The 27,367-nt window shown below is 43.1% G+C and overlaps 1 protein-coding gene across 5 annotated transcripts in view; it reads left to right on the forward strand.

Annotated features, from left to right (window-relative positions):
• Positions 1-24,108, forward strand: part of SSH2 (slingshot protein phosphatase 2) — a 239,208-nt gene extending 215,100 nt beyond the window's left edge. For 3 of the 5 annotated variants that reach the window (XM_072779192.1, XM_072779190.1, XM_072779191.1), the window contains 4 exons: positions 9-155; positions 4,768-4,968; positions 14,120-14,954; positions 17,137-24,108. In XM_072779192.1, the coding sequence (XP_072635293.1) occupies positions 9-155; positions 4,768-4,968; positions 14,120-14,954; positions 17,137-19,200 (3,247 nt within the window). In that variant the 3' untranslated portion in view covers positions 19,201-24,108. The remainder of the gene's footprint in view (positions 1-8; positions 156-4,767; positions 4,969-14,119; positions 14,955-17,136) is intronic. The other 2 variants (XR_012008569.1, XR_012008570.1) reach the window with 2 other exon arrangements.
• The last annotated feature ends 3,259 nt before the right edge of the window (positions 24,109-27,367 follow it).

A 27,367-nucleotide genomic window follows, 5' to 3' on the forward strand; every position in this document is an offset into this window, starting at 1 on the left:
TCTCACAGGGTGCGGTATATCTTGAATGTCACTCGAGAGATAGATAACTTCTTCCCAGGAGTCTTTGAGTATCATAACATCCGAGTATATGATGAAGAGGCAACAGATCTCCTGGCTTACTGGAATGACACTTACAAATTCATCTCTAAAGCAAAGTGAGTAATGGTTCCACAAATCCTCTGACCTGTGTTCCTCGTGCACCGCACATGGCTGGGGCCTGAGAGGTATAGGTGGTTTAATGTCTATACTCTAGGAGAAGGAAGTAAAGAAGAAAAGGAGACTGAGATTCCTTAATCCTGGGGAAAAGTTGGTTGGTGGCATCATACTTTCCCTGTGAGTAGATGAAGCCCCTGGAAGAAGATAAGCTCCTGTTAACTGTTTGCATTGAGCACAAGATGAGGGGAAACAAAGGAAGATATTCTGAAGGAAGTGCCTACATTGCCAAAGGGGACATTTGAAAGTTATAGGGTAGAAATTATTCCAGATGGTTGGGATACGGAGTCCTTTCTGAAGACAAGATGGGAAGCATAGTGAGCTTTGGAAATCTTTTCTCATTCTTTTACTTGACTCTTAACGGTACTCTAAACAGTGAAATTTTTCTCTGGCCCTTCTGTTGATAATCATTTTAGTGAAACTAATGCTATTACTTTAGTGTTTTGTTGTTTAAAGATTTTATTTATTTATTTATGAGAGACCGAGAGAGGCAGAGGCAGAGGAAGAAGCAGGCCCCACGCAGGGAACCCGATGTGGGACTCTATCCCGTCTCTTGAGGATCACGCCCTGGGCCGAAGGCAGGCACGAAACTGCTGAGCCACCCAGGCGTCCCATACTTTAGTGTTTAGTGTTAATTACTATTAATATGTCAGCACTGTTTTTTAAGTCCCTGGGGATTTCCTTGCCAATCCTACATATTCCTTCAGTAGAAGGAACCATAAATGAGCATGTTGGCCATGCTGCCCCTTTGATGGGACCACATTCAAATCATCCCTGGCAGATGAGAAGCACTTTTGTTTTCAAAGTCCTCCTTCAGCAGTGATTCCACATCTTTCTTCAGGACCTCCATAGTCAAGAAGCTCTTCCTCTTAGGTACCTTGAATCCTCCTACTCTGGCTTTGAGCCCATACTCTGAGTCTCTAGCTAGCACCTGAGAGAGTGTTTTATATTCTTGAAGGCTATTATTAAATTGTTCTCAATAATACCACTCATGGCATGCTTACTGTGTGCCAGGTACTTTACACATATTCTCTCATGTAATATTTTCCAGAACCCAAAGAGGCATATACTGTCATCCTTTTGTACAGATGGGAACAGACTGTAGAGATGAGGTTCTGAGAGGTTAAGTAACAAGGGTTGAAAATAGGACTTGAACCAAAGATCATGTCTTATCTCGGAGTCTATCAAGTATTTAGGAAGAGTCTAGTATCCTAAGTAAGGGAGACTGGAAAAGACTAGGCAAATTGTGAGGATCACAGCCAAAGAGGCTAGAGTTCAGGCAAGCCCTAGTCCCAGTGAAAGGAAAGGCTGATTTCAGCCTCAAGGTGAGGCATGCAGGTTACATGTAAGCAGGCTCTCCTACTCCTGCAAGTTTAGGTCAGCATCTGAGATGGCACGCTGATCAGGGCCCTGAATTCCATACTTGATCTACAGATGGCTGGGTGGGTTTAGCATTCCTAAAGTGATAGCAGGCTTAATCTAAGACAACCCAGCATAGGGAGGGGCAGGAGAGGAGGGGAGGGTATGTGGCAGAAACTGAAAGAGGAAATTGGATTTTCTGAACTGACTTCAGATCCTTCAGTATGTGAGTTAGAAGCCATCTACTGAAAAAGCCTCATTCAAAATGAATAAATGCTTTTATAGGGGTGGATTTCATATTTGTATTTTTCTTAAAATTATCTAACTTTGAATACCTTCCATGCCTGCAGATATAGACCTAAAATTTGATGTCAGAGCTTGATGGGAAAATATAGAGCACATGTCTGAACTTATATCTGAGTTACTGTGTACTGTAGTCTAAATGAAAACCCTATGGTGCTGTAAACAACACAAAAATTTTCTAGTCCTTTGGGATCTAAGCACACAGAGACACACACCTGCACCAACCTAAGGACCCCAAAATTTTGCATCTAAATGATGGGTAGGAAGTTAATCTTACCTTCCTTTTGAGACTATTTTGATTATTGCAGATCATTCTCTGAATTCCTATCACTTATCTGGCTCACTCATTTTGGCACATAACTTCATGCCTTCCTTGCATTGTACTTAACTTTTTCATGTGTGTCTATCTCCAGCAGAAGAATTATAAGCCTCTGGAAGGAAGCGTGTTTACTATAATACAGTGAGTGAGTGAATGAATGAATAGATTTCCCCTATTAGGCTAATGTACTTTTTTTTTTTTTTAATTTATTGGAATAGCCACCTAGGAAGGATTTTTAGCCCACATATACTAGTGAAAAGAGTAACCATTCTTTTTTTTTTTTTTTTTAAGATTTTATTTATTTATTCATTCATGAGAGATGGAGAGAGGCAGAGACATAGGCAGAGGGAGAAGCAGGCTCCCTGTGGGGAACCTGATGGGGGACTCCCTCCCAGGACCCCATGAACTGAGCCAAAGGCAGACACTCAACCACTGAGCCACACTGGCGCCCCAAGAGTAACTGTTCTTTTTTCCAGATTTTAAAATGTTTCTACTTACAGCTGACAGATCTAACAGCAGATCCATACATTTGTTCATACATTTAGTAAATATTTGAAGGCTTACTCTGTGCCAGACACTGTGTTATTAGCAGAATTAGCATAGCATAATTGAGTGATGTTCATATCCAAGGTAATGAGTTCTGGCATATTGAGACCATGGGGTTTTGTTTGTTTCTTAGTGTCACTTTATGGCAACTTTGCTTCCTCTTTCTTCCACCCCATTAAAACAACAACAGGTAGGTAATTCCACCCTCCTCACTGAGAAAACCACATGGTGTGTCACATTGTCCCATCCAATTCCGTGGATTATAGAGCCAGGCCCTAGACAAAATATGATGATGGTGTTGTGAAAAGCGATATCTAGAGCTACATCTGAGTAAAAGAGGAGGGCTAGTTTCATTTGGTTTGTACTTTCCTCCAGAGACAACTTTTCTTGGAATTTGAACTGGAAGCAACTCAGAACATTTGGATAAAGTAGATGAATCACCGTCACATTTGTAACTCAAGAGTGTGCCAGCCTTGAAACATGTCCCTGGGACTGCAAGGGTACTGGCCTTCAAACCTGCAACATGGGGCCCAGTCTCTAAATTAAAAATTCTCCCTTCATACTCTGTGACCACCTGTTATTGCAATTACCATCTTGAATTTTAATTCTTTCTCCCACTGAACCCTACCATTCAGCGAAAATTTACTTTATCATTACCTCCTAGTATCTTGCACATTGTCTTACATACAGTGATCGCCTGGTAAATGTTTGCTGAATGAATTTAAAAGGATTAATATTAACATTGAATATTGTTTGAGTACACTAGAACTGCCTCCCTTCCTTGCACATTCAACTATGTATATAAGTATACTAAGGTGGGATGGATCGGAAGAAAATGGAAGGACAACAGGATACTTGGAAACATTTAAAACCTTTTAAAATGTACTCACTAGGTCCATTTCTGTTAGGAAGGATGTTGGGTTTGAGGTAGGTAGGTGTTAAGGAGAATAACTACATGACTTCAAGCGCTTTGACAAAACCTCAGATGTGAGACCTTCTGGCCAAGCGTCTGAGATTTCATATTGTTGGAGCATTCACTGTATCCCTGGGGTTGCAACTTTCTATAAGTTTGCTGTGGCCGAACCAAGAAAGAAGGCGTATGCAGATTTCTACAGAAATTATGATTTCGGGGTGCCTGGGTGGCTCAGTCAGTTGAGTGTCTGCCTTCGGCTTGAGTTGTAATCCTGGGGTCCTGTGATCAAGCCCCACATCGGGCTCCCTGCTCAATAGGGAGTCTGCCTCTCCCTCCCTCTCTGCCCCCCACCCTGTTACTGCTCTCCATCTCTCTCTCTCTCTCAAATAAGTAAATAAGTCTTTAAAAGAAAAGAAAGAAATTATGATTCCATGAAAGATTTTTTTTTTTTTAAGATTTTATTCATTCATGAGAGACATAGAGAGAGAGAGAGAGAGAGAGAGAGAGGCAGAGATACAGGCAGAGGGAGAAGCAGGCTCCATGCAGGGAAGCAGGCTCCAGGCAGGGAACCTGACATGGGACTCGATCCTGGGTCTCCAGGATCACACCCCGGTCTGCAGGCGGTGCTAAACCGCTGCGCCACTGGGGCTGCCCTGATTCCATGAAAGATTTTGAGGAGATGAAGAAGGCTGGTATCTTTCAGAGAGCAAAGTAAATTTGGAATATAAAGAATTTCTTTGGATTGAGTTCCATTGAAGTTTGTCACTTACCTGTGTTCCTGAACTCTGAAACACAAATACTGGATTATGGAATAGTTTCTCTTGTTAAATAAACAACTAACAAATATTTTTAACAATAAAAAAAAATAATAATAATAATAGGGCAGCCCCGGTGGCTCAGTGGTTTAGCACCACCTTCAGCCCAGGGTGTGATCCTGGAGACCTGGGATCGAGTCCCACGTCAGGCTCCCTGCATGGAGCCCGCTTCTCCCTGTGCCCCTCTCTCTCTCTCTCTCTCTCATGATTAAATAAAATAGAAAATCTTTAAAAATAATAATAATAAATAAAATAACATATACTCACTATTGTGTACTTATTTCAATTCCCCAATGTAGGAAACATGGATCTAAATGCCTTGTGCACTGCAAAATGGGGGTGAGTCGCTCAGCCTCCACTGTGATTGCCTATGCAATGAAGGAATATGGCTGGAATCTGGACCGGGCCTATGACTATGTGAAGGAAAGGCGAACAGTGACCAAGCCCAATCCCAGCTTCATGAGACAACTGGAAGAGTACCAGGGGATCTTACTGGCAAGGTGAGTCCTTCAGTGACTTTCTCAGATTTTCCCTCCAATACGCTCCCTGGGGCAAGATAAAACATCCTTCCCTGCAGCTATTTCTCAGCCCAATTTGGATGTGTGATACATTTTGAAAATTGAAACCTCTGTCAATCTAGTTTTTAAAAAAATAAGTGCAAGCATTTAAGAATAATACAGAAGATCAGGCATTCAAAAATGATCTTTAAACCAAAAGGTGAAAATACTGTTCTCTTACTTTAATTCTTAACTTGGTGCTGATTATCATAAACATTTTTCAGCCTCTTCTAAGGCCAGACACAGCTGCCTTATCAAATGGATACTTATTGCTCCCAGAGTAATGCTAAGCATAGATGAAATTCTTTAAAAAAAAATTAGCCCATTTTTTAAAAATAAATAAAAAAATAAAAAATACCTGGTGCTATTTTAGGCATCATTTTTTTTCAGTGCTTGGTTTCAGTGAGCCTTCTCCAGAATTTTGGTTATGTGACAAATCACAGTTGGGGTATGAAGGCACTTCTGGAAATAACTCTCTTCTTTTAAACATATTTTAATCTGATTATATATATATATGCTTTGCAAAAATGCAGAAAACACAAAGAAAAATAATTTATAAATTCAATACCCATAGACAGCAATCAACACTATCTTGCGTGTTTCTCCAGCTCTGACTCCTACCACATATATTGATGGATATTTTCTCACAAAAACTATTCTTCAGCCTACCTACCTCTTCATCCAATAGCTGATCTTCTTTTTTTGTTTTTATTAAACTGCAGCAATGTATATTGAACAGTTACACTGCACTTAGCCATCACTTGACCATCCTTTCTAACCCTTAGCTTTACTGAGATAGAATTGACATATAACATTATATGCATTTAAAGCATCCAAGGGGGATCCCTGGGTGGCGCAGCGGTTTGGCGCCTGCCTTTGGCCCAGGGCGCGATCCTGGAGACCCAGGATCGAATCCCACGTCAGGCTCCCGGTGCATGGAGCCTGCTTCTCCCTCTGCCTATGTCTCTGCCTCTCTCTCTCTCTCTCTCTCTGTATGACTATCATAAATTTAAAAAAATAAAAAATAAAAAAAAATAAAGCATCCAAGGTGTTGATTTAATGCATTTATATATTGCAGACTGATTATCACCACAGCATTAGCTAACACCTCCATTCCTTCACATACTGTTTCTTTTGTTTATGGTGAAAATATTTAGGATCTCTCTTAGCAACTTTCAAGTATATGATACAATTTTATAACCTATAATCTCCAGGTTGTGCATTAGATTCCCAGAATTTACTAATCTTATAATTGGAAGTTTATACCCTTTGACCAATATCTCCCCATTTCCCCCATCCTCCACCCCCTAATAACCTCCACTTATTCTCTATTTCTCTTGGTTTGGCTTTTTTAGACTTCACATATAAGTGATACCATTCAATATTTATCTTTCTCTGTCTACCCAGTACTAGATCTTGAACATCTTCCTGTATGAATAAGAATTCACTTCAACAATAATTTTGTAATCGGTTATAAAATGAGTAATGAATTGTTATTTTACCCCTTGGTGGTGGAAGCCACTTTCAGGAAAGAGATTTGTATATTAAATAGGATTTAAGGATCAATTTCATGAGATGCCACATGCTAAAGTTCTGTGGAGTGCTACATTTTGCTTTGTTTTTTCCATATGGGCATGTCCTAGGTGGTTTTGTTCAGATGAAGGCACAGCTGCCTAGAAGCAGTTGGGGCCAGTGCCAGAGTGTGACTCCAGTGAGTCTCATGACTTGGTCTTGACTCTTGAATCTGAATCTGTTTCCCTGAACAAAATGTTAAATAGCCTTCCAGCCTATCAGGCAGAGGGACCACCCTCCCACCCCCAAAGTCTTGTGAAAATGTGGCCACAGCATAGCATTATGGTTTCCACTAAAAAAAAACCCTCCTGTTTACTCAGTACTTGGCATGATTTCATCTGAGCCATTCTTTTAGGAGGCAGGGAGGATACTCAAGTCTCCTCCACTTAAAAAGAACTTAGAGGTCTTTGGGGCCAGATTTTGATGACATTTTTAGATTAGATCAAAAGGTAGGACACAGCAGTTCTTTTTGGCACAAGAAAGAGGCATCTGGGGGTTAGATGAGACACAAATATTGTATGTTCCCAGACATACACATGACGGATGTTAGGCAGTGTCCTCACGTGACCCATTGAGAGCAAGGATACTATGTGTCCTGCCAATTTCAGTATTTATTCTGGAATCTCAGGCTACTGCAAGCTGTTGGGTTGGGTTTTTTTTTAGCGTATGTGGTTTTTCTTAGATATTAAAGGAACTTCAGAAAAATCTTAGATGAGGATAACAAGGGCAGCATAACCCACAAAATCACACTGCCTCTTCCTTTCCCTTTCAGTTCTATCCTGCCTTCCTTGGCTTGATTCATGGAGGGAGGAGCAAGCCCTGGGGAATGAGGAAACCACAGAATTTGAGTCAGTAGATCTAGTTTCCATCTCTGGTTCATTCTCTTGTTGCTACTTTGAGGAGTTACTTCACAGTTCTGATTCTCACCTGATTCCATCTATAAAATGACAAGAACCCTATGTCACACTGAAATTAATAATACACTATATGTTAACTAAATTGAATTTAAATTAATTTTTTTTTATATTTTTAAAGAACCCTATGCCACAGGGCTGTTGTAAATAAAAATGTGTATAAATGTACACTACAGTGCCTTGGCTGGCTCAATCATTAGAGCATGCAACTCTTGATCTTGAAATTTTGAGTTCAAGCCCCATATTAGGTGTAGAAATTACTTTAAAATCTTTTTTTAGGGATCCCTGGGTCGCGCAGTGGTTTGGCGCCTGCCTTTGGCCCAGGGCGCGATCCTGGAGATCCCACATCGGGCTCCCGGTGCATGGAGCCTGCTTCTCCCTCTGCCTGTGTCTCTGCCTCTCTCTCTCTCTCTCTCTCTCTCTCTCTCTCTGTGTGTGTGTGTGTGTGTGTGACTATCATAAATAAATTTTAAAAAAAATTAAAAATAAAATCTTTTTTTTAAATGTACAATATATACTGGTAAGGGTTATTCTAATATAGTTATCATCATTTTTCTCCAGGGCTACCCAGAAACACATACATACATGTGCCATTTATCCCCCTCCTTCTTCCTCCAACCGCTGCCTGCCACCACCCACAGGCACATTAACTCCATTAGAAACTAGAATAGGAAGTGGTCCTAGAATTTCCTGTACTGTGATGTTTCCTGGATTTTAAGAATTAGAATCTAGTGCTAGGGGTATCACTTTGGCTGCTTTCAGCTGCAAGTAATAGAATACATCCATCAATCAAGTTCTCAACAAGAAACAGCATGCTTAGATTAGGATTATTTGAGGAAGATTTTATAAAGCAATTTTTTACAAAGTTGTGGGATTGTAGTAGAATCCAGGGACTTGCGTCAGCAGAGCTGTTTAGTAATAGCTGTGAGGCCTAAAGAGGGAGGGAGCAGTTACTAGAACCTGGAAGGAAACTCCTGGAGAAAAAGGCACCTTCAGAGAAGAGAGATAACCTTCAGTCAGGGGACACAGCCAACCTGAAGTGACCCTGCAGGGAGAGAGAGTTAGAGGAATAAGTGGCCAGTTTTTACTCTCTTCCCTCCAGACTGTCTCCTGCTGGGGCTCCCATGGAACAGTGAATACCCAAACCAAATTAGGCGTCTGCCAGTTAGGAAAAAGAGTGCGAGTGCCTGCTGGGTATACAGTCATTAGGATCTTCAGTCTCTGGTGTTTTCTTAAAAGACAGCACTTGAGGCTACTGGCAAACTAGCTGCCAAGTGTATTGGGCCCAACAGAATCTTGCCCAGCCCTTGAGTGCTACTCCAGGGTCTGCCTGCTTAGAAGAGCAAAGACCGAGAAGCCCCAGACTCCTGGAACTGTCTGAAGCTCTACAGTTTAGGTAACCAGGAGAAGAAAGTCCTTAGAAAAATCCTACTTATCTGTTTGCCAAGAAACCCATTTCCTATGGAGGCACTTAGATCTTATATTCCAGATCTTCTCCCAGGAAGGATGTACTAGTTTTCTCAAAAAGATAGAGCCCTGCTACTAGCATTCTTTCAACTACATGGTTGTCTAGAGTAGCACTGGGTACTTAACTTGAGGTGGCAGCCCTCTGTTTGAGGGTGTTAGCTCGGTACTTCAACATCTTGGTGGAAAAGAAGTTTACCAAAGTGATACCAGGCTCCTGTGATTTATGAATTGGTCATAGTCTCTTAATCAGAATGTGAGGCTATGGGCCAAACAGTGACCACCTGTCTGAAATGCAGGGAACTTTTTGCATACTTCAGTATGTCATTAAGAGCCTGGGGAAGGCTAGTATTTAATCCTTTGGACCTAAAAAGGGAGGGTATTATAAAGCCACTAATACTGTTCATTTCTAATTTTATTTTTTGTGTTTTTATAGCTGGGGGATGGGAATGAGACAGGAAGAGGGTGTGTGTGTGTGTGTGTGTGTGTGTGTGTGTGTGTGTGTGTTGAAACCTTCCATTAAACTGCCAACAGCCGTGTTTGTCATTCTGTACTCTGATCATGCAGGTATCTGGCAGATTTTTGTTCCATTAGACAAGTTCAGATTTCAGGCATTTGCAAGCTGGACCATGTGTCTGTGATATTAGGTTCCAGTATACAAGGGGCAGAGAAGAAACTGGGTGGTAGCCAGGGAGAGTTCATGCCACATGTCTTCATAGATGTCAGTTTTGATTCTTTGAACGCCCCTATCACCAGGGCCAAAAGAGGCAGAGGTGTCTTTTACATTCCCCTGCTTTGCTGGTGGAGACTTTGAAGTCTTGTTAGCTGGTGCACAGTGGTCAGTCAGCAGGAGGGAATCTGAGAATGAACTCACATTACAATTGAGATTGTAGATTAAGGCTTTCCTTAATAGCTTTTCAGTGAAATAATCTTGAAGCATTTAGGACCATGGACAACACATAGAAAATGCTCAATTGATGCTTTTTCTTTCTTCTACTTTCTGTGGGCTACCTAATGCCCTAAGAGGTAGCATAAACAATCTGATTTTACTATAACTGATATTTCATTTTTAGCAGTATTTTCCTCTATATAACTTTCTCAAAGTTGGTGCTTTACCAAACATGTAACAAGAAGAAAGAAAGCAAATTGGAGGCAAGAAAATGGGATAGCATATGTATCCTGTCCCTTAGATTTCCTTCTTGTTCATTTATAAAGTAAAAGGCCAAATTTTAGGGGAGGTGGGTGGGGGGTTGGGGAAACTGAGTGACAGACACTGAGGAGGGCACTTGATGGGATGAGCACTGGGTATTATACTATATGTTGGCAAATCAAACTTCAATAAAAACAAATAAAAAAAAAAGGCCAAATTCTTGCCCAGAATGGCCCAATCATCGCATGTGTGTCACTGTATTTATGTGAATCCAAATTCAGGTCTGAGGTTTCTCAAGGGAGAAAAGAACCTGAAGCTTCTTTGCATCATCTAGGCCACAAACCAACTCTTAAGTTCTTTTTGGTGACTTGTTTACTTGATGCCTACCTGAAATAGATGGAGAGAGTCAGCTGAATTTAAACATTAACAGTTGGGATGCTTGGGTGGCTCAGCTGCTTGGTGTCTGCCTTCAGCTCAGGGCATGATCCTGGGTCTAGGGATTGAGTCCCGCATCAGGCTCCCTGCAGAGAGCTTGCTTCTCCCTCTGCGTATGCCTCTGCTTCTCTTTCTGTGTCTCTCATGAATGAATGAATAAAATCTTTAAAAAAAATAAAATAAATGAACACTAACAATTTAAAAATAACAAATATGGTCCAGTGCCTTAAATCTATCCCTACCAGTGATCAAGCATCAGAATAAACTGACTTGGGGAAAAGCTGCACTGACAAACAGTTTGGTGTTACTGAGTAAAACTGATGATGCACATATGCCCTGTGACCCACCTTTTCTGCTCCTATATTTTAACATCTTTCATAAGCCAAAGTATGTACCAAGTGCAAGAATGTCCATGGCAGTAGTAGCCAAAATTGTTGATAGTAGCCAAAACTGTTCATCAACAGGATGGATAAATAAACTGTGGTATATTCATCACACTCTGAAATTACAGCTGCACACACGGATGAATCTCAAAAACAGTGTGGACAAAAGAAGGTTGTAGAAGAATACATACATAGAGTATATTTTCATTTATATAAGTTCACAATATGCAAAACTAAGCAGTATATTAAGAACAAAGCCTAATGACACTATAAAGAAGATGATAAACACAAAATTCAGGACAGAGTTTACTAAAACCTCTGAGGTGGGAGGAGGAAAGTGCTTCCAAGACCATGGTAATTAATGAGTATCTTGATTATATCAGAGAGCCATCTACCAGTCTCCTTGCAGGTCTTACTACAAAAATGAAAAAGCAGAATCAAACCTATCTTTGGTGGGGATTTTTCTTTCTCCTTTACAAGTCGGTGTCAGTTTAATTCCAGAGCCCTGACTTAATATTTTCTGATGATTACTTCCCTCTGGAAGAGAAGGAAATCCCCATTGGGCAAAAAGCAGCTGTAATGTCAGCCACTTCTGAAACATACTGTTGGTACCTATTAGCATAACTTCAATCTCATTTGCAGGCAGTTTTGGAAAATCATACTTTGGAAGGTCCTTAGGATCATGAAAAATCCCATTTGCCTGTTGACTGGTAAAATAAGCTGTTCCTTTATATTACTAGAAAATATAGTGAGAACAGCTACTCCCTGAAATGTCTTCCCAGTCATTTGCATCACAAGGAACTGTCCTGCCATCGATGCCTAGGGAAGTTGGTGCAGGTTTGTACATCCTCAGGTTAGATGAGGGATAGAAATTGGAGAACGCAGCCATATGTAGGTCAGGAAACAAGAGTGTCTAGATATAAAAGAAACTTTAAAAGGAAGCACATTGGCATGGGTTGGTCACAGTGTATAGTTCAGGCTCCACCTCTCCACCATTCAGTTTGCCCCTCCCCAGGGTCACTCACTCATTTGGCATGTGTGATATGTTGTCTCCTCCTAGGGGTGGCTGGAGTTCATGCAGCTTGGAAAGGGTGAAAACCCTACCTTCCTCCCTGCTATTGATTGATTATAGCTTGTCTTCATAAACAGAATGACCTGATCCCTACCCGGAAAAGCACCCTTCTGCTGTGTGGGCCTGAGTCAGAGCAAGCCCCACCCAAGCAGCAGACAGACAGGGGTTACTGAGAGCAGGTGCAGAGTTGAGAACAAATGGGTTCACATTAGTGCAGGCGCATGACTCGGCAGAGATTCACAGGCAGGCGTGGCACTGAGCCTGCAGTAAATTGTTTTGGGCTATTTCCTATTACACTCTGCAGTTAGGTAACTCTTCATCAACTCATAAATCATGAAAACCACACCCCTAAATGCCACATTTAGGGACCTGTTTCCTGGGCAGGTGATCCTGACAGCCACAGGACCACCTTTTTCTTTTTGGCTTGGACTTTGGGAACTGCTCCCTTGTTAGAGAGTATGGTTTGAAATGAAATTCGATCCCATCCGAACTTCTCTCTAGGGGCACCTCAGTGGTTCAGTCAGTTAAGTGTCTGCCTTCAGCTCAGGTCATGATCTCAGGAACCTGTGATCAATCCTGCCGGGCTCCCTGCTCAATAGGGAAGTCTGGTTCTCCCTCTCCCTCTGCCCCTGCTCATGTGCCCTCGCTCGCTCGCTCGCTCTCTCAAATAAATAAATAAGATCTTTAAAAAAAAAAAAAAAAACTCCATAAAACAAGCCAAAGGATGGATATGTGTGTGTGATCTTCCTTTGGGCCACCTGCTTTTCTATGCTTCCCCTTAGCTTCATGATTTTTATCCAGAGATTCTTACGGAAGGAGCCTATACTTTAGGCGTATCCTCTTCCATTCTGTTAACCAACGTTTTTCTGCAGATTTACTGGCCTCATCTTTGCTTTCTAATTCAAGAAAGATTACTACCCTCCTCACATTTCTACTTGAGTGATTGATCCTGTATCAGATTTTTATTCCAGTAATGGGGACTTGTAATGGGCTCCAATAGAATACTTCTCTTTGTATTGCTTAGATGCTGTTTTGTTTTAGCTTCCCCTCCTGGTGATTAACGTTAAACATGCTCATTATTTTTAAATTTTAAAACCTATAGAAATATAGAATATAGAATGTAAAGCCCTCCCCGGAAGTATTCTGGCTTCCTTGAAAGAAACCCTGTTACCGGGATCCCTGGGTGGCGCAGCGGTTTAGCGCCTGCCTTTGGCCCAGGGCGCGATCCTGGAGACCCGGGATGGAATTCCACGTCGGGCTCCCGGTGCATGGAGCCTGCTTCTCCCTCTGCCTGTGTCTCTGCCTCTCTCTCTCTCTCTCTCTCTCTCTCTCTCTGTGACTATCATAAATAAATAAAAATTAAAAAATTTTAAAAATTTAAATATTAAAATAAAAAAGAAACCCTGTTACCAGTTTAATTATGTTCCTCCAGGTATTTTCCTCTACTTATTGTAACATGGGAGCTGACCATTCTAAATGTGGTCAGCGTGCTTTTTCACTTAATAGTATTCCTTGGACAACCTTCCACTAAAATACCTCTTTTTAACAGCTTCATGCATGGCATATAGGTATATGGACTGTAATTTAAATAAATCCTCTTTTGTATGTGTCTGTCTCATCCTTTGGTACCACTGTATTACATAGCAAATATCCTTATATCCATATCTTTGTGCACTTATAGTAGTATTTCTCCAAGAAAAATTCTTAAAAGAAGAATTGCTGGTTAAAGAGTTAAATTTTGAGAGCTGTTATCAGATTTCACTCTCAGAATTTCTACAATTCACATTCCTACCAACTGTATATGAGAAGATTTGTTTGGCCATGCCATCATCAACACTGGGTGCTAGCAATCCATTTTAAGCTCAGTCTGATAGGCAAAAAATCAGATCTCATGTTCGTTTTTATTGTTATTTTGCTTTGTTTGTCTTTTGCTATTAGTTAAATTGAGCACCTTTACAAATGTTTATTGCCTACTTCTTCCCTTGGGTATTAACAAAGCATTTTGCAGGTTAAGATTTAAATTTATCTGGGAGCAGTTTCCTGGGAGGGTGTTGATTGATTTCACAAACCAGAGTAAAGCATTTCCTGTGTATGTCTTCCACAGCAAACAGCGGCATAACAAGCTCTGGAGATCTCATTCAGATAGTGACCTCTCAGACCACCATGAACCCATCTGCAAACCAGGGCTAGAACTCAACAAGAAGGAGATCACCAGCTCAGCAGACCAGATTGCTGAGGTGAAGACCATGGAGGGTCACCCCTCCATACCACCCGTCTTTGTGGAACATGTTGTCCCACAGGATGAACATCAGAAGGGTCTGTGTACCAAAGAAAGAATGATCTGCTTGGAGTTTACTTCTAGGGAATTTCATGCTGGACAGATTGAAGATGAATTAAATCTAAATGACATCAATGGATGCTCGTCAGGGTGTTGTCTCAATGAATCAAAATTCCCTCTTGACAACTGCCATGCATCCAAAGCCTTAATCCAACCTGGACAGGCCTCAGAAATTGCCAGCAAGTTCCCAGACTTAACAGTGGAAGATTTGGAGACAGACGCACTGAAAACAGATGTGAATGTCCACTTGCTGCCTTTGGAAGAGTTAACATCTCGCCTGAAAGACCTTCCCATGTCCCCTGACCCTGAATCTCCGAGCCCCCAACCCAGCTGCCAGGCTGAAGTCTCAGATTTCAGTACAGATCGCATTGATTTCTTTAGCGCCCTAGAAAAGTTTGTAGAGCTGTCCCAAGAAACCCGATCCCGATCCTTTTCCCACTCAAGGATGGAAGAGCTGGGTGGAGGAAGGAGTGAGAACTGTCGACTCTCAGTGGTGGAAGTCACCCCTTCTGAAGTGACAACCGATGACCAGAGAAGCAGCTCTTTGAGTAATACTCCCCATGCATCTGAAGAATCTTCAATAGATGAGGAACAGTCAAAGGTAAAAACTATAGTAGTTCTCTACCTAATGAAGTTCTCTTGGAAGACAAAATCTTTGGGATTCTGTGTTTATTTTGTATTTGATGTTGCTAAAGATTTAGGAAGGCAGCATGGGAGAGACAGTGTAGCTGAGACTTTTCTTGAAAACTTAAGTTTAAAAAAAATTTTTAATCCATTTCCTTTTGAGGAATTTATCTTTCCAGGCTCTTGGTGTCTTTGGAAGCACTTCTGAAAGGGGGATGTGGGGAAAAAGGGATTAGCCGAAACAATGTCCTGCCTGCACAAGGAGAGTTCCCCTCCCTGGACCTCTGCAGTTTGGATCAGATCTCATAGATAATGAAGTGCCTTGGACTGACATGCTGCCTTAGTAAGACCTGAGTCTCTCTGAAGACGTCAATTTGTTTAGGAAATCCCGTCTTAGAAAATTCAAAGATTAGACATTTGTAAATAGTCGTTAGAGTAGCAATCAATGATGAGTTCTTGCTATTGATAATGTTTCTGGATTGTTCCTCATCTCAGGCCCTATGGTATCCAAGACTTGAGGGATGGTTTTGGGAAATGATTGAGAGCAGACAGGATCTGAAGATTCTTCTCTGTGGCATGTGAGCCCTTAGGAGCCATTTCAGGCCAGGGAAAGACCTACTGTGTGTCATCAGTTCTACAGCTCATACTTACATGTCATTTTGCACTTGAGAAATTGGGATATATCTTAAAAGCAGTGGTATATTAGATCAGTTTAATACAGTAGTTGGGAAGCAAATGGTGACAGATTTACTCTCACGAACCAAACTTCACTTAATGATTCCACTGGGGATGACTACATTTTTTACATCTCCTGATACCTGCCTACTTATATTTACCACCTTGTCCCTGACTTATCTTTTCTCTAACTACCTCGGGGCAGTCATTGCCTCTGCTTCTGTCTTCTCTCCCCAGAAGTTATGCCCCTGCTTTATTTTACAGGGAAATCAGAAATGCTTGAACTCTCCTTTGGACCAGTCAATATAGTAGCTCTGACAGAAATAGCTTTTCTGCAGAGTCCCTCGTCATATGAGCACTCTCTCCACAGCCCATGCACACACTGGGCCCGCTGTGGCTTCTCTCCCAGTCTTGGCTAGTTTACCCCCTGCCAAATGTCCCAGCAGATTCCTCCCAAAGGTGTAACTGACCTTGTTAGTTTGTACTAGCTCTGACTTTCTTTTGAAGGAGAAAGACCAGAACAATTCCAAGGAAAATACTAAACTTTGAAGGTTTATAAAAATGTTAAAGTAAATTGATGGTTATCATGATGCCATTTTAAGAGATGTCCAACGGCCATTTTTCAGACTATGAAATTCTTACCCTCTTTTTTTTTTTTTTTTTAACAGTAGGACTTGATTTTATATTGGCTAATTTTCTTTTGCCTCGTTCTAAACCATCTAGGAATTTGTAACTGGTAGAACAATAAAATGTCAGAGAGTCACAGTTTCTAAGTTTGCTTAAGCATGTGGCTCCATAAACCAAGTAAACCTTGCCCGGAAGGAGCCTTGTGAAACTTGGAAGTTGTGTGATCAGGTACAGAGTGCCCTCATGTGCTGGAATGCTACTGCCAAAAGATGCAGTGGGAGGATAAAGATGAAAGCTGGCAGGACAGGAAAGAAGAGAACAGTGAGATTCCAAATCAGACATCAGATGATAGCCTCTTCCATCCTGCCTGAACACTGGGTATATTTAAGGTGACCACTGAGCCCCTAAATGGAACTCTTCCCCTTGAACTAGGTGAGAATCAAACTGGAAGTTGATAGGCCAGAGAAGAAAAATCTCATCTACCCCAGAATGACCTAAATCCTGAAGACTAATAATAGTCTTAGGAAAGTAAGGATTATAGGAACCTCCAGGGCTATCCGATGTTCATTTGGAAGGAAGATATTGGGTTGGAATTCTGTTTGAGTAAACAGAACAAAAGTTTAGTAGACCGTGATTCAACCTGTAACAAGTTTTGTATCTCTGCCTTTGACGAATCTGGGTTGTTGTTGTTTTTTTTCTTGTCTGATAAAACAGATGGCCAGAGGACAGTCTCAGGCGCTCCATGATTTGTGTCCTCATAGCCAGAAGGTTCTCCTGGATTAGAAGATTAATAAGCAAAACATCTGGCATTCTTAATGAGACTGTTTGCCATAACCATCTCACTGTTTTCTCCCTAGGCAATCTCAGAACTGGTCAGCCCAGACATCTTCATGCAATCTCACTCAGAAAATGCAATTTCGGTCAAAGAAATCGTTACTGAGATCGAATCCATCAGTCAAGGAGTCGGACAGATTCAACTGAAAGGAGACCTCCTATCTAACCCATGCCACACACCAAAGAAGCACACTATCCATGAGCTACCCCTTGAAAGGGCCCATGCCCTAGAGAACAGACCTGGAAATCTGGAGCAGAGTGAGGGTTCCTACGCAGCCCAACTTGAACTCGCCAAAGACTCAGGGAAGTGGGACCTTGAAGGCTGCCTGACGACACACTCATCCACCACAGAATTAGAAGAAGAGGAACCAGCTGAGGAGGAACAAGAGCTCTGGGGCCCAGGAATGCACCCAGGTGCCAAGTGGTGCCCTGGGTCTGTGAGGCGAGCCACCTTGGAGTTTGAAGAGCGCTTGCGACAAGAGCAAGAGCACCACGGTGCTGCCCCTGGTTGTACCTCATTGTCTGTTCGCAAGAATTCCAAGAATGATTCTTCTGTAGCAGACCCAGCACCAAAAGGGAAAAGTGATGAAGCTACCCTTGAACATTCTTTTATCCCCAAGGAACCAGAGATTAACAAGTGCAAAGGGAAATGCGGTGGGTCTGAAACTGGTTCACTACCCCATTCTGAGCAAAATTCCATTGTTCTAGCACCTGAGCTACTGGTGTTTCAGGAGCGCCCGGGGTCAGATACTAGAACAAACCAGGAAGGAGTCCTGAGGGAGCAGAGGACTGTGGTTTCATGCCAGGGATCAGAGACACAGGCGGTCCTTCTTTCCCTTCCCAAGAAGGTGGAAATCATGGAGTCTACCCACACAGTTACACCCCCTGATCACCCTGGGCTGGGGGGTGAAAGAGCCACCAGCAAAAAGAGTGGGGAGCAAGGGCTGAGGAAAGTGAAAGTGGAGGACTCCATCACCATCCTCTGTGCACTGGATGAAAATCTGAACAGGACCCTGGGCCCCGCCCAGGCTCCTCTGCACCCCAACGTGCTACCTCTGTCTCATTCTTCCCCTCCTGAGCACGACAGCCCCACCGACATGACCTCTACCCTGGGCAGCCCTGAGGACTGGGACAACAGCCTGTCAACAGCCCCAGACACAGGAGTGCCTTCTGTCAGTCACACAACCCACGTACCATCTGCCAACTTGGATTATGCACCTCCCCAGACCGTTGTTCACCTGGAAGGCTTCACAGAGCAAACCAGCACCACAGACAATGAGCCCTCATCAGAGCAGGGTAGCTGGGAAGAAAGTCAGGAGGGCCCCTTTTCTGGTGGCAGTGAAGTGCTGTCCAAGGACTCACAGCTAACCAGCAAAGACCCAGGCAAACTCGATGACAGTAGTGGGGGGTTACAAGAAAAACTGGACCCATTTCTCATAGCCTGCCAACTCCCACATAGCTCTAGTAGTGACAATATAAAGGGTCTCAGCAATAGCCCCAGTGTGGTGAAGGAGCGCACTAAAGAAATTGAGTCCCGAGCGATTTGCCAGGGAGGGCTCACCCAACCATCCCAAATGAGGCATTCGGCTTCCCTTGCCAAGTTAGGTTACTTGGACCTCTGTAAAAACTGTTTATCGGAGAGAGAGCCTGTCTCCTCTGATCCCCCTCATCTCAAACTGCTCCAGCCCTTCTTCAGAACGGATGCAGGCATGCATGCCATGGAGGCCCAGGAGCCCTCAGAAAGCCCAGATGCCCCCCAGAACCTAGAGCCCACCAAGTATTTTATAGAGCAACTCAGAACAACAGAGTGTATTGCGCAGAGCAAGCCAGTGGAGAAGCCCATTGTACAGTATGCCAAAGAATTTGGTTACAGTCAGCAGTGTTCGCTCCCCAGGGCAGGCCCTGAGTTGACTAGTTCTGAAGGAGGCCTGCCTTTGCTCCAATCCCAGGGACTGCAGTATGCGGGTCCGGCTCCAGGGCTGGCTGTGGCGCCCCGTCAGCAGCACGGCAGAACTCACCCCCTTAGGAGACTGAAAAAAGCAAACGACAAAAAACGGACAAGCAACCCCTTCTATAATACCATGTGATTCTGAGCCTACACATGGAACTTTCTAAAAGAAATGTTTATAAAAGGGGCAGGTGTAATATGTAAGGAACATGCACTTTATTGGTTAATTTTATAATATTTTGGTCATTTTACTGTTCCTGGCGCATGCAGGGTTTGGGTTTTTTTCTCTGTGTATGTGTGTGAGAGAGAGAAAGATTGATTTGGACAACTAGACCATTTTTATCATTTTTTATTTTTAGAAAATTCAAACCTCAAAAAATACTCATTTTCAAAGAGCACCTTTATCAAAGGCAAATTGCTGTTTTTCAATCAGCTCCCCTCTGAGAAAAAAGCATGCCTGCTTGCTTAAGGAAGGAAACAGATGGGGAGGATGGAGATGAAGCTGGAAATCGGAAATGCTCCCCTGGGCCTGTGTGATGATGGTTTGGGCTTCAGACCTGATGCATAGGATTGGACTGAAGGGCAGCCACACGTCCATGTGCTCTCATCCTTGGGCCCCAGCCCACTGAGAGTTCCCCAAGTGGGCTGATTCTGCTTTGCTTTCAAAGGGGGGTCTTCCAGAAACCACTTCTGAATTCCAGAGTATATCATTACCAAAAGGCATGATAATGGCTGGCTTTGTAAACTTACCAAGCAAATAGTTTTTTTTCCCCCAAGCACATAATTTTTAAATTAAAAGAGAACCCCAAATGAAATCTTGAGAGATTCTGTGTAGAAGAAAGTATAGGAGGAGGTGGAAGCAAAGTGTGCAGAGGCTGCGGCACAGTATCTTCCAGGTCAATGGGCTGCACATAGGCGGTTATCCTGGCCCTCCCTGCCAGGAAATGTGCTCTGCAACATCCTCTCAACAAAAACATAATAGGGACAAGTTTGAAAAACAGCAATTGAAAGTCAGTGTGTTCTTGTAAAAATGAATACATCCGTAGGGTTTTAACACTTCCATTACTTGAATAATTCTGTGGGCCTTCTGAGTTTAATGGCCATTTTTTTTTCCAATTTACTTTCCTTCCTCATGCTGTTTCTCCCAGTGCTGCCTTTTTTTTTTTATTTCATAGATGATATTTAAATTGTTACGTTACCTATGTATAACCTCCGTTGAACGCAGTTTTCTTATCGATGTTATCACCGTTAACACTTGACATGGGTTTTTTTTTCTCCTTTTCCTGGAAGATTTGTCATTTCTCTACTTTATACACAGTATTTATGTACATAATGTTGTCATTTCCTTACAGTGTTTTGTTGTTGATGTCGTAGGGTCTTTTTGATTTAATCTTTTTAAGAAAGAGTAAAGCTGCAACTGGAGAAAACACATACCACAGAAATAAAGCTGATGGGTATTGGTAGGAATCTGCAGAGTCTATTGATGGTGGTTGTAATCATTTAAATGGAGACTTCTGATCGCCAGCTCCTGCCAAGTTATGTTTTAGTAACTTCCTCCTTGGAGAAACTCCTTCAGGCTCCCATAGGTCACATTTTGACTGAGAGCTGAATTCTCTTTGAGGCTGAAATCCCAGCGGGTTATTTGCCAGTAGCTGAGCCACAGCCAGGGAGTGTGTATGAGTGTTCCTGCTGCCCAGGGTGGAAGTTTCTAATGCTAAGGGCAGGCACCCATTACGACTCCAGTGCCATTACAACTTTAGGATGCTGTTGCTTTGCTGCTTTCGTGGAGATGCCTAACACAGGAGCACTTGCCATAAACAAGCCAGTTTGAGCTTCTTACAGAAAACATTCAGCCTGGAATGAAACACCTGTAGCTCATCAAAACTGAAGAGGTTTGCAGATTTGCTTCCTGGTGCTTCGGTGGATGTCCACATTGCTAAGAGATTGACCGAGTACAGCCTTGGGCTTTGGTATTTGGCTCATCCCGGCACTGAGAGGAAAAGACAGATGCCCAGACTGTCGAGGGGATATCAAAGGCCAGAGTTTGGTGGGAGCAGATAGTAGGGTGACCTGCAGGAGAGAGGAAAGGTGGACTGAGGCCATTCATAGGTGCTCCAGGGGAGCTGTGAATCCAGTTCTTGTGTGGAAGCTACAGTTGGGTCTCACATCACTGCTGGGAGGTAGATTGGACAGAAACCTCCTGCTCTTAGTGTCTCTATGATGTAGTAATTACACGTACTTGTGCTGTCCTTAAACAGTTCCCTTAAATGTTTAAATATATCCTCCACATGGCTTTGTGGTTCCTGGATATTTAATGTGCTGTAAAGTGTTTGGGTTTAGGTGGTATTTGTATCAATGTGAAGAGGCTCGCAAGACAGGGTTATGAATTTCCAGGGCTCATATCTAAATGGCCCTGTCTTGTTGAGGCAGTTCCACCACCCTCGTTATGATAGGAAAAGGACAGGAAGTTGTGGCAGGGTTGGGGAGAAGGATTTGCATGGAGGTGAAGACAGTAATGATGCAATGATGACCTCCCTCACATTAAGTACAAGCAGGATCGACAGTATTGCCCTGTTCTCTCTCGTCCCCGCAACTGCGGTTAATACTGCATTAAATAACAACAGAGATGGGGAGGAGATCCTCTAATGCTGTGAAGAAAACTTTTTTTTTTAAGAAAAAGGAGAAAGGAAATAGTCTTGGTCTGCCTTCCTTTTTTTGAATTACATTTTTTGTTACCATTTAATTTGCCCACTTAAATAAACATCCTCTACATGGGGTCTGTAATTCAACCATGCCATATAGGGTTTTGCCAGCCCTTTCAAACTCCCACAACTGAGTGTTCTTATTTGCATAGCTGAGCGATGTCCAGGGAAAATACATGATAAGCTATCAAGGACTTTTCAGACTTTCTTCTCTTCAAACTTTTTGATAATCCTGGGTGGTTTATTTCCCTTTTCTGTTCATGGAAAACTCAGATACAGAACAGCAGGTCTAGTAGGTTGACAGAGGTGAATAGGAAAAGTCTTGACCTCTTGCTCCATGCCTCTCTTTTGAAAACCACCATAGTCTGACTCTCAGTTACTCTGGAGGAGAGAGAGAGAAATGTGTGTATGTGTGTGCACACGCACGTGCATACACCTGCACATGCAAATACAAAGTAACGTTTTGGTGCATGGGGTAGAAACCCCAGGAGCACACAACTTTTGAGCTGTAATCTAGAGGGTTACCTGGTCATTAGGAAGGAGAGAAACCCCAACCCTTTCTTGATTTCAGAAACACTTAGGTGTAGTGTATACTAGAGTAGACCTGTAGTACTATAGTGTAGTAATATTCATCTCTCATTTTGGTTGCCTTTCAGATTCGTAATGCTTGGGATCATTCTTAGCATCCCAACCTCTTAAGGCTCTCTATCTAGCAGTTTCCTGGTTCTGTACCTTTATCCCGGCTCTTTCTCATTTGGGGAACTACCAAGAGCTCCAAGGACGGCCTGAGAATGATAGCCCAGGCTCTGAGGTCCCCTCCTGCTAAAGGGGCCCAGACAAATACTTTTGGAGAGACCTGAAGTTTCTGAGACATAGCAGCTCACAAAAATCTTCACCTATTCCATCTGAGAATTTCAGTTTTAAAGCAATCCAGGCATGTTTGGTAAAGATGTTTTCGTGGGAGTTTTTTCTTTTAAAAAAGAAAGCATTATTGTGAAGAGAGTCACTTTTAAGGGCATTTTAAAATTTTTAAATCCATTCTTAGGCTCTTTTTGAAAACTATTTGTGGATACTTTGTTTACATTGTGATAATTAAAACGTGCATCATCTTGACAGCCACTGAGTCCCCTCGTCCAGGCACCCAGCCCCGGCTGTCCTGTGAGTCCTCAAACAGAGCAGGGCCACTGTGGCCAGCCCTCAGGGGTGAATGAGGAGGACCTGGAGCTGACTCCCATCTGTCCTGCACTCCTGTTCAGCACTCTGTGTGGAAATAGCCCTTTCCTCAGTCAGTGATGGCGTGTCTTACAGTGATGGTTATAATGGTGAATGGCTAGTGTCATTTTTGTCTAATTTTGTTTTGCTTTTTGATGGTAGATGAAATTTTAGCTCTTTCAGCACCAATGCAACTTGAAGGTATCTTGGACTTTGTTTTCCCTTCCAGACTAGAAGATCAAGGCATATATTAGGCATAAATGTACTTGCTGCCTCAACTCTTCTGACACTCATATTAGGAAAAAGCCCACCCCCAAAGCAGGATGCTGCATGCTCCTCACTCCTGTTCCAGGGCTTTGAGGTCCCTTGATGCCATGAAGAGCTATTGCAAGGTGCTTCTGTACTTTTCCAGCCTGGAAGTGGAGGGTGACCGGGCCTGGCTCTTGCTATGAAAAGAAAACCAGCCTCATTTTCTCAGTGCCCCAGAGATCAGGACAGGATTTCTAAACTAGAGTCATCCATTAGCTTGAAGATGCCTCAAAGGGTCTATGACTAGTGCTAGTCATCTGTGTCCTCACAGCGACACTGGTGGCAGCATCCTCCGTGCACATGCAGAGCTAATACCCAGGGCTTAATTGAAGCTGATGACTCAATCTGGAAACTGGGTAACTGGCCCTGAAATGATTCTCAGTCAACAGGCCTGCAGGCAATTGTTTGGTTTTTCTGTTTTTGGGGGGTTTTGGTTTGCCTGGCATAGCTTAAGGTGCCTTTTATTTTTTTTTCTTCCTACTTTATTTCATAGGACTTGTTCTAAATGTAGAACGCAAGTCCAAAAGACTCCCACTGACTGTTAACTTTGCCCCAGGCCAGTCCCAAACTTTTATGCTCACATTTTATTAAATAAAGCAGGTGCTCCCTGGAATCTCTGGGACCTTTTTGAGGCATTTGAAGCAGAATATAGAGTGGTCTCATCTCCTTCCTTAATCTTCCTGGTGGTTGGGATGTTCCACTTGTATTATAGATTTTTTTTATTACTGATGTGCTCTGCTGTTTTTAAATGTGAACTTGTGCGCAAATGTGCAGATTCAATGTTCTTGTTACAGATTAAATAAATTTTTATTTTGAAGATGAAACGTGTATTTGATAAAGTGCCACAAAAGGGGGGCGATGCTGAGAAGGTGGAGGGATTGGAAGAGAACACTGATGAGCAATGCAGCACATGAAACACTTCTCATTGATCTCTGTCATGTACATCCTTAAGAGTTAGCTGAGCTCTGGGAAGAAGTACAACTTTCTACCTCCCAGAAAATAAAGACTGAATGGGAAATAGGATCACTAAAGATTATTTCAGACTTTGTGGCTCCAACCAAGTGACCAAGCTGGGAACCTGCCTGGTCAAAGAAGCTCTTGCCAAAGCCACCACCTGGATGTTAGGAGAATGAATAAGCAAAGGGACCAAAAGTCCTCTGCCGTGTGTGGTACAGAGTGACTGCTCTGGGACAGCTGCTGTGACCTGCCCCAACAGGGACTAGATTTATTGGGTGGCTGACCTCTCTGGACATTTGTGAGATAGAGCTCACAAGCTCCCAGCGCAAGCCACCTCAGCTCACTGATTTCTAAAGAAGTAAAAACTTTTTAACCCTCTCTTGCTATTAGAAGAGAAGCATTGGATGTCAATGGTGGAAGAAGGGAAATCAGATCAACAGGCAGTTCTCTAAAACAGGCTGGGTCTGGAAGGGAGAGGCTCTCCAATTCTCCCACTCCTCCACAGACCCATCATGAGATATTTAGTGGTACCATTCATCACATACAAGGCATCACTATTACCTAGGGAAAGCTCAGTTTCCAAATTGCTAACAAAACAATGTACTGACGTTTCCAGAGAAAATACTGCCTCAGGGGCACCTGGGTGGCTCAGTTGGTGAAGTGTTTGCCTTCAGCTCAGGTCATGATCCCAGGGTTCTGGGATCGAGCCCCACATTAGACTCCCGGCTCAATGGGGAACTGCTTCTACCTCTCTGCCTGCTGCTCCCCCCGCTTGTGCTCTCTCTCTCTCTCTGTCTAATAAATAAAATCTTTTAAAAAAATACTAAAATACTGCCTTAAACTAAAGTTAAGCCTGCCTGCTACATTCTGAATTATCCAAATCAAGTAGGAGGGGCACATCACTGGTCTCTGGCTAAAGTGCCAGTGCATGATGGTGAAGGCAAGGTCATTTTACAAAATTTTCTACGGGTGCCTGGCGTCACTGACTAGATAAGCTCAGTCTGTATGGCCAAAGCAAATAGGGTCTAAGTTGCCAGGCCACCTCTTCCAGAAAAAGACTTTATGAAAGATTAAATCCATGCCTGTCTTCTACAGATTGTAGTTCAAAACCCCGCTAATAATTCAATTGGTTAACCACACAGGAAAGCACCAAGCCCAAATGGCTTCTTCCCCTGATTAGTTCTTTATGCCTTGGATCTGCCTGCCCACTCTCTGCCAAGCTTTGGCAGCCAGAAGAAAGCTAGAGGGCAGGGCTGAGGCATTCCTGGTCCAAGTATTACCTGTGAATCCCTGCTCTTGTACCTGGAGAGCACCCTTCTTCTCAGATGACAGAACCAAAGGCAGGGTGGATTAAAGGATTCCTACTTCCTAGTTTCAGACTCTTGCCTCTAGACTAGAAGGCTCTTTAAAGAGGAGAAAAAGCAAGGGAGAAAGAAAAGGTAGGAGGCAGCATGTCAAACTCCTTGTCTGCCAACAGGTGGTGCAGAGTCGGAAAGAAACTGACCCAGGCCTCTCCTGTTCTTTACAGCTCAGAGAACTGCAAAACTGAGGTGATTGAGCCAGAGCTGGAACTCCAGTTTTCTAATTAGTCCAAGCATTCTTTCCTCTGTGCCACAAAAAGTAAATCTCAGTATCAGCATTTATGAGATAAGGTGGCACTATCCTTCAAGAGACAGAAATGCATGGTACTGAAAAGCATGGACCCAGGTGCTGGACCCCTGGATAAGTCTCAGCTCCACCAACTACCAGTTGAGTGATGGGTAAGCTACTTAATCTCTCTGTGCCTTGGTTTCCTCACCTATAAAATAGGGATAATAATAGCTAATAAGAAGGCTATTATCAGAATGGAATTAATATGTGTAAAGCCCTTAGAACAGTGTCTGACACAATAACTACGAGCTATTGTTATTAAGGAGCAACTGAGTCACTCAGATCTTTCCCTCCTAATCATGTGCCTGGAATCTTTAGATGAAAGGGAAACTCATCTACCCTTATGGCCCTCCCTGCCATAAACTATTTCTGGAGCACCCGTAACAGTTTCTGATTCTGTTCCCCTACAAGCCACTGGATACTTGGACTCTTTCTGAGAAGGAGCCTTGTATGGGCTACCACCTGCCATCTCCTTTACTCCCAATGCTAATCTCTGCCCTCTGGAAGGCCATTCCATTGATTCCCAGGTGTGCTTTGGAGAATTGGAGGTAATAACTAGCCTCATGCTGTCCTCCAGGGCCAGATGATCCAAAGCAAGAAATCGATGAGTGCTGGGTGCACAGCAGCTTTCAGGGACGAGCAGTTCTTCACTGGCTGTATTTTGACAGGTTTCTTTTTATTTCCTCCTTAGCCTTGATGGATACTCAGATCTGTGGGTTTCAGGGGGAATGAATGAGGGCTGGGACTTCCCTGGAACACAGCTGGGCATCAATTCAAACAAGTCCCAGAAGACTTAGGAGTCAGGCTGGTCATCTAAAATTTGATTACTGGGGCTCCCGGGTGGCTCAGTAGGTTAAGTATCAGCCTTTAGCTCAGGTCATGATCTGAGGTCCTGAGTTGGAGCCCAGCCACCAACTGACTCCCCTCTCAGCAGGGGGGCTGCTTCTCCCTCTGCCCCTCACCCTGCTCATGTTCTCACCCTCATTCTCTCCCTCAAATGAATGAATACAATCCTTCTTTAAGTAGGGACGTCTGGGTGGCTCAGCGGTTTAGCGCCTGCCTTCAGCCCAGGTCGTGATCCCAGGGGTCCTGGAATCGAGTCCCACATCGGGCTCCCTGCGTGGAGCCTGCTTCTCCCTGTGCCTCTGTCTCTGCTTCTCTCTCTCTCTTCTCTCTCTCTCTCTCTCTCTCTCTGTGTCTCATGAATAAATAAATTTTTAAAAATCTTTTTTAATAAATAAAAAATAAAATAAAACGTGACTGCCAAAGGCCTGTGGCAGCTGCTTCGCCTTGATGTGGTGTCTCCCCACGGGGTCGAGGTGGATTCACTTCCCCATCTTTGGGCTGCCTTTCTGCCGGGCTCCACGGAATCCTCTCTAACCGGGCGAAAGGCCTAGTTACAGTGCCAACGTGTTAGGTTCTCAAGTGGTCGCTATGGCCACTTACAACAACAGTAACAGCGACATTCACAGCGCC

This window comes from Canis lupus, chromosome 16 (assembly GCF_048164855.1).
Source record: "Canis lupus baileyi chromosome 16, mCanLup2.hap1, whole genome shotgun sequence".
Taxonomy (NCBI): Eukaryota; Metazoa; Chordata; class Mammalia; order Carnivora; family Canidae; genus Canis; species Canis lupus.